At 39.3% G+C, this 18456-nt stretch overlaps 1 protein-coding gene across 2 annotated transcripts in view; it reads right to left on the reverse strand.

Annotated features, from left to right (window-relative positions):
• Positions 1 to 507: 507 nt before the first annotated feature.
• The window catches only part of DNAJC3 (DnaJ heat shock protein family (Hsp40) member C3), a 108492-nt gene continuing 90543 nt past the window's right edge, over positions 508 to 18456 (reverse strand). For both annotated transcript variants that reach the window (XM_017859210.1, XM_017859211.1), the window contains 3 exons: positions 9198 to 9330; positions 8177 to 8325; positions 508 to 4546 (listed from right to left, as the gene is read on the reverse strand). In XM_017859210.1, coding sequence (XP_017714699.1) covers positions 4389 to 4546; positions 8177 to 8325; positions 9198 to 9330 — 440 coding nt within the window. In that variant the 3' untranslated portion in view covers positions 508 to 4388. The remainder of the gene's footprint in view (positions 4547 to 8176; positions 8326 to 9197; positions 9331 to 18456) is intronic.

Here is an 18456-nt window from a genome sequence, read left to right on the forward strand (position 1 = left end):
AAAAAAAAAAAAAAAAAAAAAAAAAAAAAAGCTTTGAGCTTTCTGGAAAAGTTCTATATACATTTACATATTGTAGCTCTCCTTGGATCTTAAGCTATGCAGAATACATTAACTGAGAAGACAGTTCCTTCTGTTTGTAGCTGGAAATTTGAGATAGGCTCTAGTGTCCTCCCTCCCAACTTAGGACCTTAACAGAAACGTACAAATGGGGTATGAAAGAGAAAATCTTCAGACAAAGCCAGTTTAAGTGTTACATTTTAATAGTACTGAAATGGAAGAACTGTCCACTTTTTAAGTCCTCAGTTGTCCTAGGACTTTTTAGGGTTAAGAGGTTTTAGCCCTTTCTGCTTTGTGTGTTCTGACCTTCCCTGTCAGCTTGTGTAAAGGAAGAGCCCTTTTGTCACCTCACTGATTTTGCATGAAGCAAAGTTGGAAACAGACTTTTCTTAAGGTGGACTTTCTTAGAATTTTATATTCAAGGACAAAAATGAATCAAAAGCATGGAAATACTGATATGACCATAAATATTTTTATTAAATGTGAAAATACAAGGGCATAAAATAGTACCCATATTTATAGACATGTCTGAGACCCATTTCAAATATTAGGTTCCTTTTTTATTTATTAAAACACTACATTGAGATGGATTAAGTTACTTAGTCTCTTCTCATTCAAAACAAACTAAAACCTCATGGTAAGAGTAATATTTTCACAAACATCTCCAATGTTTACCTCCGCCTTGCTCGGCTTTCCACTGCAGGTAAGTGTTTCAGCCACAGACAAGTGCAACAAAACCGGTTACTATACACAAAGCCACGCAGTGGCTAATTTTACTCTTAAATCATTCAGCAAATGAGATCTTCTGTAAACAAAAAGAAAAAACCCCAAATAATCCCACTTCTTAACATCATTTGAAATTATAGGATAAACTGCCACTAACAAAAAAGGAATGATCTGGTTTAGAAAAAGATATTAGTTGTTGGCAAATTAACATTTGCCTTCTTCCATTATAAATTTGGAAAAGTCAACTACATTCAACAAAGTTGCATGAACTTCTCTAGGTTATACCATTGCCGTGTGCTCAATGAAAACTTTGCAACGCCCATCACCAGGGCCCTGTGTCTGTAACCTCACCAGGGAGCCATTTTATGTAGTTTTTTCATGGTAAATGTCAAAGACAACTTCTGATCCATTTAAAGGTGAAATTTTTCATCATCCACAGTGAGTAGAAAATGGTATCAATTTCAAATTGTGGTTTTATTGGCTACCTTTTTTACAGTTATGTTTTCTCCTAAACTATGGGTAGTTTTAAAATTCCATCATCAGGGCAACAAAAATTTGTTTTCATACCAAATTTTAAAAAAGATTTTTAATACTGACTAAAGACATTGTAGAATTAGTAGTATGTTACATCCGATTCACATTAGTAAGCTGTCAAGATTTTTTTCAAGTTTTCATCTATTCATGGTAAGAAAGCACAAACTTTCAGAACTGAGGAATGGATGAAATTTCGTCTCCCGTTTTGGAACTTTTCACAGTACTTCTAGACTGATGTGACTAATACTTCCTGCTGCGCAAAATATCCACGAAGTACAGACCACTGTTAACTCCACCCATGGAGCTCACCAAAAAGGAAAGAAGAGCAGAATATAACAGAGCTATGGCTAGGGTACCCCTCTCTGATTTCACTTTTCCTGAAAGAGCCATAAAGGTTACCTGATGGCCGGGCGCGGTGGCTCACGCCTTTAATCCCAGCACTTTGGGAGGCCAAGGTGGGCAGATCACGAGGTCAGGAGATCAAGACCATCCTGGCTAACACAGTGAAACCCCGTTTCTACTAAAAATACAAAAATTAGGCATGGTGGTGCACGCCTGTAGTCCCAGCTACTTGGAGGCTAAGGCAGGAGAATCACTTGAACCCGGGAGGCGTCCCTGCACTCCAGCCTGGGCAACAGAGCAAGACCCTTGTCTCAAAAGAAAAAGAAAAAAGTGTACCTGGCACCTGCAGTCCCCAAGGGAAAGTGAAAGTATTACGGTTTTACAATGGCTAATGATACCCTACAGTCAGGCAAAGGCGAATGACTAGCTCTTTACACATCCAGGCTGCTGCTCAGTCACAGTTTAGGGGAAGCAGGGAGTGACTGTCTTTCCATTTGGGTGGACACCAGAAAATTGCCAATGGCCATCAAGGCTGAAACTCAACAGTTGTGACTTTCGTCATGAATCAGCAAAACAACAGATTGCAGAGAATTCATTTCCCTCCATGGCACTGGCATGTGGCACCAGAGCTGCTTCTCTCTCTTCACTGACAACAGGCAAGTCACTGTGCACATCAGTTAAGATGACTAAGCTAAATCCATGATCAGAATTTAGGAACTGAAACTATGGTTGTTACAAGCGGAGAAAAAATGAAAATGCAAACAAGCCTCTGGGCAGCGGGTGGGAGGTGGCCAGGCCCTGGACACATCTCCTGTGCGGCCCTGGACCCCTTGTTGGCCGCTGTCGTGCTCTCCAAGTGGAAGGGCAAGTGATTTGATATTTCCTTGTTTTCTGATTCTATATGAAAATTCTTTTCAAAGCAGGTAAAAGCCATCACTATATTTCAAAGAGGTCAGTGACATATACAACAGGAACGAGACTGAAAAAGACGTTGCTGACATAGCCACTAGTGAGATTACTAAATAATAGAAATGCCTTGGAAGTTATTTCTACACTGGCTTGAATTGAAACTTTGAAGCAAAATGAAAGCTGCAAGGTGTTCACTAGTTTTCCAAATGCATTGTGAAGTTTATTGGTAAGAAATAGACTCCTAAATAGATGCAGAAAGCACTTAAATGTTTTGCTCAATTCAACTATGTGGTTTTTGTTTCCCAGTTAAAAGTTTGTCCACGTATGTTTCAGGATATGACTACAGAGGAAAACGGTTTGTGCTTTGCTGTTATGGATGTCTGTGGTCAGGATGCCTCCCACAGTGAATTAAAATGCTTGATTTCATTAAAAAAATTAGACCCTTTAATGGTTAAAACACTTCAAAATGCTTTGAGGCAGAAACAAAACCTTTCCAGAATAAAGGCAGCAATTCCTATCTAAAGTAATTCCCTCAGCTTTCAAATGCAGCATCAAGAGTTCCATAAATTTTCAATATTCTTGATTAAAGTAAAGTAACATTTTTTAGGGAAAAAGCATTCAGTATACAAAGACTGAATAGTTCACTTCTTAAATAGTATCTTCTTAAAAGGTAAGAAGAACATATCTCAAGAGGAGATGCCATCTTATTAAATGAAACAACAGTGGAAATACAGCCAGACCTGACTAAACTTGCAAGCCTGTATTTTCTTGTAGGCAGGAGAACATCAGAGGCATCAAGATCTGGTAGCAGCGCAGGCCTACTGTTTAACACATACCAGCAGACAAGTCCCATGTGGGAGGCACCACAGACCTTTAAGATAAGGTCAAGCCTTGGTATAAGAGAAGGAGAAGCTGCCCACAGTCTACTTAAAAGTGGGAACCATGGCATTCTGTATTTATTTGACTGTGTAACTTTATGTTTCTAAGCCAGTCTTGTTACATGAAATTCTCTATAAAAACTCAGAACTTCAGTTGTTTAAAAGTATTTCAATCTGCACTTCAGCAGTATTATTTTAAATACCACCACTATTTTATCTGAACCTATAACTTTTAATTTGTTGTGTTTAATATTAAAAGGGTCCATAGGAATTTATAGATTCAAGTTTCAGTATTCTTCAGGTACTGAACCAAAAAAAAAAAAATGTACATTTAACATTAATCCAAAGTCTAAGCCTGGATATATTATCATTTGGTGGCAGGGTTCCTAAAAGATGGTCTCTTGCTCCTTCTTCAGTGACAGCCATGTTGACAGATCACAGAGGTGTAAACACAGGCACACTAAAGATTTCACAGCTACTCACAAGTGACTAGATCACATCGAAGCACAGCTCAAAAACGTTCATGTTCTCTTTACGAATACTAACCATTCTCATGAAGATTACAGCTCCTTCTTACATTTGTAGGCACTGACTTACTCTGCAAGGCTGTGAAGAGAAGAATCTCAGCTCCAGTGTAGAAAAATACAGAATACGTGAGCACGTCCACAGGTGAGCCTGCCTCAGACCACTTCCTCCAGACAGCATAAAGCAGATGCAGGCTGCTCTGTCAGAAATAGAACCATTCCTTGCCTCCCTGCCGTTGCAAACCCATTAACCATAAATCTAACAGGGATAAGAACACATTTTTTCCTATTAAAGCAACTCTTTGGTCATGGACAAACTGAAAGATTTGAATTTTTTTTTCATTAGGGTCCCGGAGGAAGATTTCTTTGTTTTTAATCTTTAAAAAAATTAAGGAAGAAGAGCAGAAAAACAGTTGGTTTAATTGAAGTGGAATTTAAATCGAAATGGTCCGCCTGAGCTGAAGGGATTGAACCCTTGCCATGAGTTCCAGCTTCTGTGGAAGGGGTTGCCACCACCTCCTTGCTGACTCTCTGCATCCAAGGGATCTTCTCCGTCGTCAAACTTCTTTCTCATTTCTAGAAAGAAATCAGAAAATTAAGAACCAGATAATATCTAAGGTATAGGGGCAGGGGGAATGATTCTTTTGGGCAAAGGAGGGTGGATGGGCTTGAGGAGCTACTTACTTTTCAGTTATCAAGAGTTGTGCCTGACATTCAAATCCAGGCTCTCCCATTCCCACTCAGAAGAAACAGACTAGAGAAATTCACCACAGAGAGGATGAGGTTCAGGCCCCTAAATCTCACTCCAGAAGAAGCTACCCAAGCTTGGTAACTACCCAGTGAAATTATTTGGAAAAAAATAATTCAAGAAAAAGAAACTTCCAAAGGTCTACACTTCCAATGAAACAGCCAGCTCACTACCCTAATCCCCAAAATGAAGTCTGTAAGGCAATGACCTCATCAAGCATCTAATGAGCATTCTAGAGACTCAGTTTAATCCAAATAGCACTAAGGCTCCTCAGACATGAGGGGAGAGGGGCCTCCATAACATACGACTCCAGGAGATTCACCTTTCCCTCCCATGCAATTGGTGCCCCCACAGTGGGGCCTCTGAGCTCTGAGCAGAAAGAGACCAATGCAGAGCCATGGGAGAAGGCAACAGAGAGGAATATTGCAGGGATAGGAAGAAAGAGCTCTTGTCCTCAGAGCCATTAGAAAAACCCTGGAAGACAACCTGGGCAAATGCTATTCAGGACACAGGCATGGGCAAAGATTGCTTTTGGCGTTTCCATCGTGAAATTGCAACAAAAGCAAAAATTGACAAATGAGATCTAATTAAACTAAAGAGCTTCTGCACAGCAAAAGAAACTATCAGCAGAATAAACAGACAACCTACAGAATGGAAGAAAATTTTTGCAAACTATGCAACTGACAAAGGTCTACGAGGAACTTAAATGTACAAGAAAATAACTCCATTAAAAAGTGGGCAAAGGACATGAACAGACACTTCTCAAAAGAAGACATATATGTGGCCAACCATCATATGAAAACAAGCTCAACATCACTGATCATTAGAGCAAATAATTAGATCATTATTGCAAATAAAAAATGGCTATTAAAAAGTTTTAAAAAAGATGCTGCCAAGGTTGTGGTGAAAAAGGAACGCTTATACGCTATTGGTGGGAGTGTAAATTCATTCAGCCATTGTGGAAGACAGTGGCAATTCCTTAAAGACAGAAATACCATTCACCCCAGCAATCTCATTACTGGGTATACACCCAAAAGAATATAAATTGTTCCATTATAAAGACACATGCACGTGTCTGTTTATTGCAGCTCTGTTCACAATAGAAAAGACATGGAATCAACCTAAATGCCCATCAATGATAGACTGGATAAAGAAAATGTGGTACATGTATACCATGGAATACTATGCAGCCATAAAAAATGAGATCATGTCATTGCAGGGGCATGGATGGAGCTGGAGGCCACTATCCTTAGCAAACTAATGCAGGAACAGAAAACCAAATACCACATATTCTCACAAGTGGGAGCTAAATGATGAGAACTCATGGACGCATAAAGGGGAACAACAGACACTGGGGCCTATTAGAGGGTGAAGGATGGGAGGCGGGAGAGGATCAGGAATAATAACTAATGGGTTCTAGACTTACTACCTGGGTGATGAAATAATCTGTACAACAAACCCCCATAACACACATTTACCTATGTAACAAACCTGCACATGTACCCCTGAACTTATAAAAATAAAAAAAAAGACTTAGCATATAGCTAGGTTTTTTAATAAATGGAAAATAAAGAATGCAGAAAAAATGCAGATATAAAAATAATCCCAAGTCCCACTTTGCTCTCTCACAGTAACTTGTCCTTTAGCGGTTCAGATACTTAGAGAAAAGCCAGTTCATTCTGGGAGGTTAATCTGAAACCACACATTTAGAAGGAGGAAACCCACCAGTAAAATGGAGGGCTCTTATGCTGAGTATTAATAACTAAGTGGGTATTGTAGTTGATCTGAAACTCAGCTTTGTTTTGCAAAAGCTAATGCAGTTAGACTCAGGCCCCATATCTTTGATACCTCACAGGCAAAATTAATCTAGGGTGTTAGCACTTAGAACAGTAGAGAACTCTGCATAGAGGGTGATAATAGCCTCAGAGAAAGGATGCTGTGAATGGAAAGAGAAGTGAATTCAGCTATATCCACATCATGTAATTACTTAAAAATTCAATGGAGTGGTCTGTACACATTTCAAAGAATGAGGTAACTATTTTTCAATGAGAAAAAAACTATAGCCAAGATTTATTTCAAGTGAAAATTAAGTTTCAGATTGGCATAATCATGTGATTCCACTAAACATTCATAAATATATGATACATGTGTTTTGATATATGCATAGTAAAAAACTTTAAAGTCTTTAAAAGAAAAGATAGTTCATCCTGAACGTAAGAACAAGAGGTAAGAAAAAGGACCTGCAGCTCTTTCCTCAGTGCATGCCTCTGTGCAAGGACACTCATCCCCTTGGTTGGCTCCCTGCTACCTTAAAACTTAGCACAAAGTCCCCCTCAGTCCTCCTCCCATAAGAAGATCCTGACTCCCAGTCTGATACACTATCACTTCTGTGCACTGCACAAACTAAGAGGATTGAACTGCTCAAGGCAGGTTGCAGCCACTCAATATTTGCTGAGTAACAGGACAGTATGTATCCAATACTACTTGATAAGGGAAGTACATTTCTCCTTTACTGGATTATAAATTACTTGAAAACAAAGCATCATTTACCTTCAATTCCACTGCATAAGTAGGTGCTCCAAAAAGATTTGACAAATAAAACTTTCCTCTCTCTGTTTAATTTGTCTAGCTCAGATCACAGCTTGGCTCCCACTGACATGGAAGGCCACAAAAAAGCAGTGTCAGCTTAACATGAAATTCTCTGGCAACAGCAAAGCATTGTCCAATATTACCTCAATGCTTAGCCTGTCTCCCTCTTATTAAATTTCCAGGCCATATTAGTGTACGGCAAAAGCACACACGTGGCCAGGTGCAGAGGCTCACACCTGTAATCTCAGAACTTTGGGAAGCTGAGTTGGAAAGATCACTTTAGCCCAGGAGTTAACGACCAGCCTGGGCAACACAGTGACACCCCATTTCTACAAAAAATAAAAATTTAAAAAAAGAACACACATATAAGCCTGTTGATCTAATGATTATATGATTCAGGGCAAGATTCCTGGTGAACAGATATGGGGCAAAGCAGGCCCTAGGCCAGACATCTGCTGTTCTCCCACTCAGTGCAATCCAGCCTGGCAAGCTGGTTTCCTCATCAAGCTCCTGTGAGCTTGGTGGAGAAAATTCATCATTGACCTTTGAGGTTAGAGGGAACCTGAGAGATCCTCTTATGCTCAGTATTGAAAAAAACTGAGACCAAAAAGTTCTGATAACTTGTTTGAGTAGGAAAAAGATTCAAACTCAGGCCCTCTGATTCCACATTTGATGGTCTTTCCACTGTACCCTGCGACAGCAGCGTAAGAGGGCTGAATGAGGAGGGCAGGCATACAACTGGACCTCTGGAACCGGGCTCAGGACCCGTCACTGCCTATACAGCCCCACATGCAGAACCCACCACGCGTTCCACCCTCGCTTCTAACACCACCTCTAGGATGAGTCAAAGGAATAAAAGTGAATAATACCTGGATCAGAGAGGACTTCTTTAGCAGCTGCTATGTCAATGAACTTTTTCTCAGCTTTTTTCTTTTCTTCTTCATTCTGGAAGTTATCTGGGTGCCACTGCAGTGCTAATTTTCGGTATGCTTTAATGATTTCTTGCTTTTTGGCATTTCTGAGGTGTGGTAAAATAATAATTAGTGGAGAAATGTCTAACATACTATCATAAAAATCAGAAGAGCTGATTAAGATCCCACTGGCAATTAACAAACTGGTTCTATAAAATAGTTCCAATGGTATCACAGACCAAAGATCTGCATACAGTTCTGGATGATCATTAAAGCTGACATCAGGCTTCCCTGGATACTCACTAAGATTACTGAGAATAAAGCACTCCTGATCTTTAGAATTTTCCCTTTTTTGAAAAAGGTACATCAATGAATTTTTTAACTTTCTGAATTTCCGAGTTACCAAAATTCAGTTCTTGGCGTTAAAAAGATATGACTCTGACCGCCACTTTCAATTATGCTTCTGCATTAGCTTACTTAATAGTAAGCACAAAGATTCCAAATTCTGAAAGATGATGGTTTACTTAGCGAACCACTGGGGGATGTATCATGTGCTTAGTATGTACTTTTATGTAAAGGTAGATCTTAATTTCAGACTTAATTCTGAAAGCACTACTTTATTTTTAGGTCTAGAGAAGGCTTTTCTTCCTTTTCCATCTCCTCCATCCCCACCAAAAGAAAGCTCACTCCTACCCTTTACCCTTCTTAAAAAATCTAGGCCTAGGACCCATTCATGCTACAGTGTCACCTTTGTTGCCAACTACTAATTCTCTGTGGTTGCATTATTGGTCTCTATCAAAGAAACTTGCCTATAAAATACTCAAAGTAGCTTTCTAATGTTAAAGATTGTTAGGGTTTAATCCATATGACTGAAATTACATAAGTAAAGAAAATGAATCAGAGAGGAAAAAGAGTAATGATTAGCTTTGAAACAGAGTTGATTAAAAATAGCAAAGTAAATTTTAAATTAATAATTCACCTTTTTACTCCCAAGATTTTATAATAATCTCGTCTCTGCGACTGTTTCAATAATCTTTGTGCTTTCTCTAGACCTTCTCGAATCTGCTGATCATTTTCATTGTGTTCCTGAGCAGTTTCATAATCCTGAATCGCTGTCAAAATATGTTTAAGATAATATTGTTAAGGCAAATTATAATTTGTTGCCTTTTCTTATCCTGTAAAATTGATGCTAAAGTCATCATCCCCCAACCCCTTCACTCTTTGGTCATTATTGCCAAAAACCTTAAGTGATACCCCGTTAGTAACTTTGATCAAGAATATTTAAAAGAGGCCGGGCACGGGGGCTCATGCCTGTAATCTCCTCACTTTGGGAGGCTGAAGGGGGTGGATCACTAAGTCAAGAGTTCAAAACCAGGCTGGCCAACATAGTGAAACCCCATCTTTACTTAAAAAAAAGAAAAAAAGAAAAAAATTAGCCAGGCATGGTGGCACATGCCTGTAGTCCCAGCTACTCGGGAGGCTGAGGCAGGAGAATCGCTTGAACCCGGGAGGCGGAGGTTGCAGTGGCTGACATCGCGCCTCTGTACTCCAGCCTGGGTGACAAAGCGAGATTCCATCTCAAAAAAAAAAAAAAGGGTTTAAAAGGCGTAATAATTAAAACTGAGTTTAGGTAGTTTATTATTCTCATTCCACAAAATGTACTGCTGTTTACTTGTCCACCCTCCCGCATGATCTCTCCATACCCTCTGGGTAAATACGTTAATGTCAGCACTTTATCCAGAGCAATCTTACCACCATTAAGACTGAAGTGATTCTTTCCTGTGTAACAAAGACAGTGATAAAGCAAATCTGCCTGGTCAGTTAATGGATTGACAACAGTGCAGAAGAATTAGATGTTTAGAAAGGGATCAGGAGGTGTGTTTGGTCAATGAAAAGCTAGAAAAAAAAATTATAGAAAGAAAGGGAACAGAAGGAGCTGTCCACAATCTGAATGACTCAGTAACCCACAGGCTCTAACACTATTACAAGCCTAAGTGTCAATCGAAATACAAAACACATACAGTCCCAGTACAGGGAGTTTGGTGACTATCCACATTACATCTTTTATTACACAGTATTTAAAAAAAAAAAAATTTAAGAGACGGGGTCTCTCTCACTTTGGCTCACTGCAACTTCGACCTCGCAGGCACAAGCCATCCTCCTGCCTCAGGCCCACGAAGTAGCTGGGACTACAGGCATGCACCACCACGCCCAGCTAATACACAGTATTTTAAATGCTTAGAAAATACAAGGCACCTGGGTATCTAATATCATGCAGAAGAGAGTCAACACAGCAGTCCTGAGACTGCTATCCTTAGAAAAGTCTGCTGACAAGGTTGGCTTACTGCTGATGTTTGGGAAGCCAGATTTCAGGAGTGTTCCCAACATTCCATGGTAGGAATGACTCATGGCTGAACTGTTTGTATGAAAAATATAGTTTATGCCAAACATCTTTCCTTCTGGGAGTCTGGGATTTTGGTGCAGGCCAGGCAGAAGGTGTCTAGTGACTAGTCCCCAACAAAAACTCTGGGTGCAGTGTCTCTAACGAGCTTCCCTGGTAGACAACATTTCACACATTGTAGAATTTCTCATTGCTGGAAAAATTAAGCTTGTCCTTTGTGACACCACAGGGAGAGGAGTCCTGGAATCTTCTGTCTGGTTTCCTCCAGATTTTCCCACTTACACCTTTTCCCTTTGCTGACTTTGCTTTTTCACTAGAATGAAAGCCCTGAGTACAACTATATGCTGAGTCCTGTGTATCTTCTTACCAGATCATCAAATCGAGACGGTCTAGGGAAGCCCCCACTCAAATTTTTCTCAATATTCTCCCTGGATAGATAATTCCAATAATAGATTGCTGGGTTCAAATTCTTGTTTGTATGAAAATGCATTTCACTAGGAGAAAAGACATCTGAACACTCATCTTGGCAATAGCTGAACACAGAGGGAATGTAAGGCACCTTGGACAGATTAAAATGAGAAAGCTATTGGGGTAAGACTGAGACAGCCAAATGCAAAGGGGTTCCCGGAAAAACTCCATCTGGCCTGCACGCAGGGAGGAGTGCGCACTTGCACTGGGGTGGGGCCTCGGGAAGTTCACACCTTTTGCAGCGGGGAGGAGCCTGGGCCCTCCCTCCTCTTCCTGGGTGGAACCTGGGATTCAATCTGTAAGGTGGGAAGCACACTAGCTGGGACTCTGGCCTTGTAGACAGTCCCTGTTTCCTTTTCACCCAATAAATCTTGTCCTCTTCAAATTGTCTGTGAGCCGAATTTTTCGTGGCTGTGTGACAAGGGACCCCGTCTTTAGCTGAACTAAGGAAAGAGTCCTACAACGCGACTAACAAATTTTGACAGGCTACACACTGCATAGAAAAACGAACCGCCACCACCTTTGGCCCTGTGGCACTGGGGAAGGGGACCCTTCCATCTTTTATCCTAAAGTGAATTCTCGCATCAGTGCATCATTAAACTAAATGTTACTAAGGCCCAACCCACGAGACGTAAAAAACTTCTCCCAATTTAGTATAAAAACAAAACCATCATAAATAGTAGTAAGGTTTAACTTTACAATTAACACCCATAGCACAACACACAGCTTAGTAAGGAAACAGACCTTGAAGGAATACAACAGGAAAATGTTTCAGTATACACACAATTTTGCTACTTGTGCAGACTCTACATTTAAAACATGTTTTCATTCTTACGCGTTCAGGGTATCTCCCTAAAGCAGTCTTTTGTATCGTATTTGTGTTAGAATATAAGATGAACACATTTTCCCAATATAAGACAAAATGTAAAATTATAGGTTGTTTCCTATATTCACATAATTGCAGATAACTAATTAGAAACCTAAGTATGGATGATGTAAGACTTCCCACAGATATAACTAGACAGACCATTTTAAATTACACTTTCTCAGACTCCACAATCTAAGAGACAATCTAAGAAAAAAAAAAAAAAACAATAGACAAAAACAAGCAATGGGGAAAGGACTCCCTATTTAATAAATGGTGTTGGGAAAACTGGCTAGCCATATGCGGAAAACTGAAACTGGACCCCTACACATTATACAAAAATTAACTCAAGGTGGATTAAAGACTTAAATGTAAGACATAAAACCATAAAAACCATAGAAGAAAACCTAGGCAATACCATTCAGGACATAGGCATGGGCAAAGACTTCATGACTAAAACACCAAAACAATGGCAACAAAAGCCAAAATTGACAAATGGGATCTAATTAAACTAAAGAGCTTCTGCACAGCAAAAGAAACTATCATCAGAGTGAACAGGCAACCATCTGACAAAGGGCTAACATCCAGAATCTATAGGGAACTTAAAACGAATTTATAAGAAAACAACCCTATCAAGAAGTGGGCAAAGAATATGAACAGACATTTCTCAAAAGAAGACATTTATGCAGCCAACAGACATATGAAAGAAAACTCATCATCACTGGTCATTAGAGAAATGCAAATCAAAACCACAATGAGATACCATCTCACACCAGTTAGAATGGTGATCATTAAAAGTCAGGAAACAACAGATGCGGGAGAGGATGTGGAGAAATAGGAACACTTTTACACTGTTGGTGGGAGAGTAAATTAGTTCAACCATTGTGGAAGACAGTGTGGTGATTCATCAAGGATCTAGAACTAGAATTACCATTTGACCCTGCAATCTCATTACTGGGTACATACCCAAAGGATTATAAATCATTCTGGCATAAAGACACATGCACACGTATGTTTATTGCAGCGCTGTTCACAATAGCAAAGACTTGGAACCAACCCAAATGTCCATCAATGATAGACTGGATAAAGAAAACGTGGCACATATACACCATAGAATACTATGCAGCCATAAAAAAGGATGAGTTCATGTTCTTCGCTGGGACATGGATGAAGCTGGAAACTAACACAGGAACAGAAAACCAAACACCGCATGTTCTCACTCATAAGTGTGAGTTGAACAATGAGAACATGTGGACACAGGGACGGGCACATCACACACTGGGGCCTGTGGGGACGTGGGGGGCTGGGGGAGGGATAGCATTAGGAGAAATACCTAATGTAGATGACGGGTTGATGGGTGTAGCAAATCAGCATGCCATGTGTATACCTATGTAACAAACCTGTACATTCTGCACATGTATCCCAGCACTTAAAGTATAAAAACACACACACACACACACCCATCCAATGTTTATCCCATCACCATAACTGAACAGCTATGAAAAGTAGAATAAGCCAGACATATGTCAGCCCTAGATAAAGAATACCATGTTACATATTAGCCAATTCATTTTCTAACCTCTGAATCTAAAAAATCTTATCTATCACAAATTACTTTTCTTCTATATTCCCTTCACATTCCTAAGGAGCAATGCAAATCACTGGCTTAGGATGGGAGACGTAAGCACACACATTTGCCTACCCTCCTTGCCACCAAAATGACGAAAAGCAATATAACCATAGCAGCACTGAAGACAACAGCAGACCAGCAGCTTTGATAAATTTCTGGAAGATAGGAAGTGGCAGCACATTAGTAATAAACCTAAGTAGAGAGAACCATAATGTAAGCACACACTGTAAGAGGCCCTGGCAGATCTGGAAGCCATTATCTTTGGCCAAGGACCCTCAGTTTGGCACGCAGAAGTAGCTATAAGGCAGCTGTCAGGACAGTCCGTGAGGTGACTACGGGGTGGCTGGGCCGGCTCTGGCCCCTGTATATGGAGCTGCAGCATTAACCCCTACTATAAGCAGAGTGAAAGGTGTGCCTGTGGAGGGCCCTGCAGGGCACGCACACCTCTACAACAAACCTGGAACAAACAGTGGTCCCACCCAGAAAACCAAAGTTAAATAGATCATTTTACTGACCCTCTGATCAGTTAAATGAGTGAAGCAGGGCTCACCAGGGCAGCTGGGCAAGTGCCACCAGGTACGTTCTCCAGTGAACAAGTCCTATTCACTTACGGCCTGCCCTGAGCTCCCCAGCACAGACCAGCATTTGAAAGACAGGTGCACACGGCTACAAGTGATTCCCTCTCTCACGCTGACAATCCATTAGCAAGTTCCAAATCAGCTTTCCTTCACAATATAGCCATAGTTTAACCACTTCTCAGCATTTCCATAGTTAGCACTGTGACACGGGCCACCATTCACCTGAATCATTAAAACAGTTTCCCAACAGGTGTTCCCAGCTTCCACCCGATTCCCCTAAAAGTCTACTCTCAATGCAAAGAGATCCTTTGAAAGAATGTAGTACATCCGACCTCCAATATAAACAAGCCCCATGGAACACCAACATTCTCCTGCTGCATCGTACACAAAAGTAACAAGGTAAACAGACGGGGCAGCTCCAAACTCCATTTTCAGCAAAACAATACAAAGAAACTGGACAAGGGCTGCTAAAAGGTGCTAATATCAGCTGTGAACCTAAGACGAGGGGGGAAGCAAATAGTGAGAAAGCCAAATGGTAAAAGATCCCAGAAATGCTGACAAAATATACCTTCTAGGAGTATGGGCTTACCCTGAAGTGACAAACTGTATCCCTTGCATATTACAAGAACCAGGAAATCTAGAGTGCACATAGGGGAGATAAAGCAGAGGCCTTACTGGGCAAGACAGAGGTAAAGAAGAGAATAAAATGAGAGGGAACAGCGAAACAGCCTGTGCGGCGCATCCCAGAGAACAGCAACTCTATGCTCCCTGAAGGTGAGGGGCTCATCCTGAAGTGCAAAACAAACACCCTTTGGTGCAGCAAAGGAAGGGGGTAGAGGGGCGAGCGGGGCTGGCGGCAGATGACCTCCTGGCCATAGTTTGGTGCAGAGAAGTAGAGAGGGCAGGGCTAGACAGCAAAATCATTTTAGCAGGAAGCAGAATGTCTGTGGAAACAGGAAAGCAGAGAGTACTGCGATTGTTAACTAAGAAGGCTGCCCTGGCCCCAGCACGCCTTACATGCAGAAAACAAAGAAACAAAACTGACATCCAGAGGACTAGCACCACAGACAGCTAGGGCAGTGAACTCCAACTCATTTTATGATGAGTAATAATTTTTTTTTTAACTGGCATAGTATCACTTAAAAGATATTTAAAAATCAAATCAGGAAAAGAACATGTAAAACTTATCTAATGAACATGCATCAGAAAAACATAGCCAAAGAATACTATTTTCTGAACAGCCATCAGAAAAACAAAACCAAAGAAAATTCTGGGCAAGCATCATAGACGAATTATGTAACTTAATCTCATTACTTCCATTAAGGGCAATCACAAAGCAGAATCAGAACTCAGGAAAGAGACCAAAAGATGACGAGGAGGTAAAAATGTGAGCAATCAGGACTCAAGAAAAATAAGAACAAATCAAAACTATCGTAGACATGAAGACAAAACGAGGAGGAGGACAAGGGGAAGAGAAAATCAAGGATCTAACAAAATGAAATAGTTTTAAAAGCCTAAGATTCATGTGTATTGCATATTACTTTTATAAAATAAAATGTTCTAGAGCTATGTTGCTAACAATTTCAATATACTTAACTATATAATTGAAAATATTAAAGATTATAAATTTCATTATGTATTTTTTACAATTAAAAATAAAACCATTGCCCACCAACCAAAAAAAAGCAAATATACAAGTCATAAAATAGGGGTAATAGTTATACAGGAAAACAAAAACGGAAATAATTATATTGGCAACAGATGTACGACTGATCCATATCTGACTTCTGTCCAAACACTGTCTTAATGTTTACAGAGTTGAATATTGGCATACAAAATCATAATACATAAATAAAAACAACACAATGTGACATAGCCTATCGTAAAACATGAGACACAGGAATATACACTGGCAGAAAAAATTTCACAAAAAAATACTGAACACACACAGTGTATTACTAAAAAATAATTCTAGATAGCTGCAATTCTCAACTATGACTACACATTCATAAAGGGCACACATTTTGGTGTTTTTCAATTCAACGTTTTTACTGTACAAACATTCTATTTTCTCTTTTTAAGGGTGTTAACTACTTTAGATATTCCATGTAAGTAGATTCATACAGTATTTTTCTGTGTGTGGCTGGGTTATTAAATTTAGCATAATGTCCTCAAAATTTGTCTTTATGGTAGATATTAGAAAACTTCCTGCTTTTTAAAAGCTGAGTAATATTCCATTTTTTTGTATTCCAAGTTTTATGTATCCACTCATTTGGTAAAGGAAGTTTAAACTGCTTTCACCTATTGGCTTTTGTGGATAATGCTTCAATAAATGGTGTGCAAATAACTCACTTGAGCATGTTTGCAAGAGATGAGATCTGTGCTGCATTCTGCTTCACTGCTTTGATGTCCTGCCTTTATACCCATGCCAAAGTGCTTTGGTTACTGTAGCTTTGTTTGGTGTTCAGACATTATTAAGTGTAATGCCTCCAATATTTTTCTTCTTTTAAGATTGTCAGACTTTTCGTGGTCCCTTGAGATTTCATGTAATTTTGTGCGTTTTTTTCTATTTTCAGAAAAGTAAAATTGGGAATGGAAAGGCACGCTGCACGTGTGGGTCACTGTGGGCAGCACGGCCATCTTCACAATATTATGTCTTCCGACCCTTCAACAAGAGCATGCTCGAGAGTGTGGTGTCTGATTTTCATATTTTGTGAAATTTTCAGTTTTCCTTCTGTTACTGATTTCTAGTTTTATTCCATTTGGGCCATCAATCATGGTCTGTAAAATTTCAATTTTAAAAAATTTGTTAAGACTTGTGGTGTCACACATGGTCTATCTAGGAAAATGTTTCATGAGCTACTGAAAAGAATGTGTACTCTGCTGTCTGTATACATTTGTTAGGTGTAATTGTTTTATGGTGCATTCAAGTTTTTTGTTCCCTTATTAATATTCTATCTTGCTTTATTATTCATTATTAAAAGTGGGATACTGAAGTATCCTGCCATTATTATACTGCTGTCTATTTTTTGCTTCAATTCTGTCAATATTTGCTTTTTGTTTTTGGGAAAACTGATGTCAGATATATTCATAGATTCTCAATGAATGAACCCTTTTATTATAATTTAATGTCCTACTTTGTCTCTTGTGAATTTTGAATTAAGTAAATCTGTCATATCGATAAATGCACATTTGCTTAAACTATTTAAAAGAATTTCATTGACTGAAAAAGCAAAGCCCAAACAAAACATTTTCACAGAGAAAGCTGTCACTAAGTCACCTCCCAGTAAAGCAGCAGTCTTTCCGGAGATGGTTCCAAACTTTTACACCACAGGTGATTCCAGTGTCTCCAGAACACTGAAAAAAGAAAACTTCTCAACAATTGCACTGAATTCTTATCCTAATTAATACCTTACTATACATAGAAGTCTGTGTTAAAATCATTTTCCTCTGAATTTCTGAGAAGCTGCAATATTCCCTTCTGGCATCAGACACATTCGTATCACTTTCTGAGGATGCACTTTAAGCAAAATATAAAAAGAATCCAAGAAAGATGAAGACATGATTACATTTCTAAAAAGAAGACAGAAAAACCCAGACAGGCAGCAAAAGGAGTTCTGGGGCGAAAGATGTGCAGCAGGCCAGGCACAGCCAGGATTTACAGGGCTAAAGAGTCTCTTCAGAGTGAAAAGAAAAAAAATGTAAAAAAAAAAAAAAAAAAAAAAAAGTATCTTCACAGAGAGCAGATCTCATTCATACAAATTGTGTCATTAAAAATCTCAAGATGTTCTTAGTAAGACAGAGGCATAGGTTTCTTCTGGCAGAGAAACAGTAACTCTAACTCGGGGTGAAGCTTACCAAAAAATCCTGCGCCAAATGAGAAGTATACTAAAAGTGTGGCCTGTGTGATCAGGTGACTCCATGTATCTGACACTGGTTGGTGCAACGATTACATCTCCTTTTCTAAGGATTCAAACGCATGACTTGAGACTGCAGTTATACAATACATTAGTCTACTAAATGGCTTTCATTTCCTTACTATCCACAATTATAGTTAGAGGAAATAATCTAAATACTACAAACATTATACAAGTATACTAACACATACTTAAAATGTAGTTCAAAGATAAGATGGAAATATACTAATTTCCTTATTATCAGTAGTATACAATTGAGATGCTATCTAAAGGTGACAGAGCAAGAAAGAAACTTGGGTATATTAAAATTTATTTATATTACATTAAAGCTGTAAATATAACCAAAAGATCAAATACTCAACTAAAATTGAAGGTGAGA

Source organism: Rhinopithecus bieti, unplaced genomic scaffold, assembly GCF_001698545.2.
Source record: "Rhinopithecus bieti isolate Rb0 unplaced genomic scaffold, ASM169854v2 scaffold_46235, whole genome shotgun sequence".
Lineage (NCBI taxonomy): Eukaryota > Metazoa > Chordata > Mammalia > Primates > Cercopithecidae > Rhinopithecus > Rhinopithecus bieti.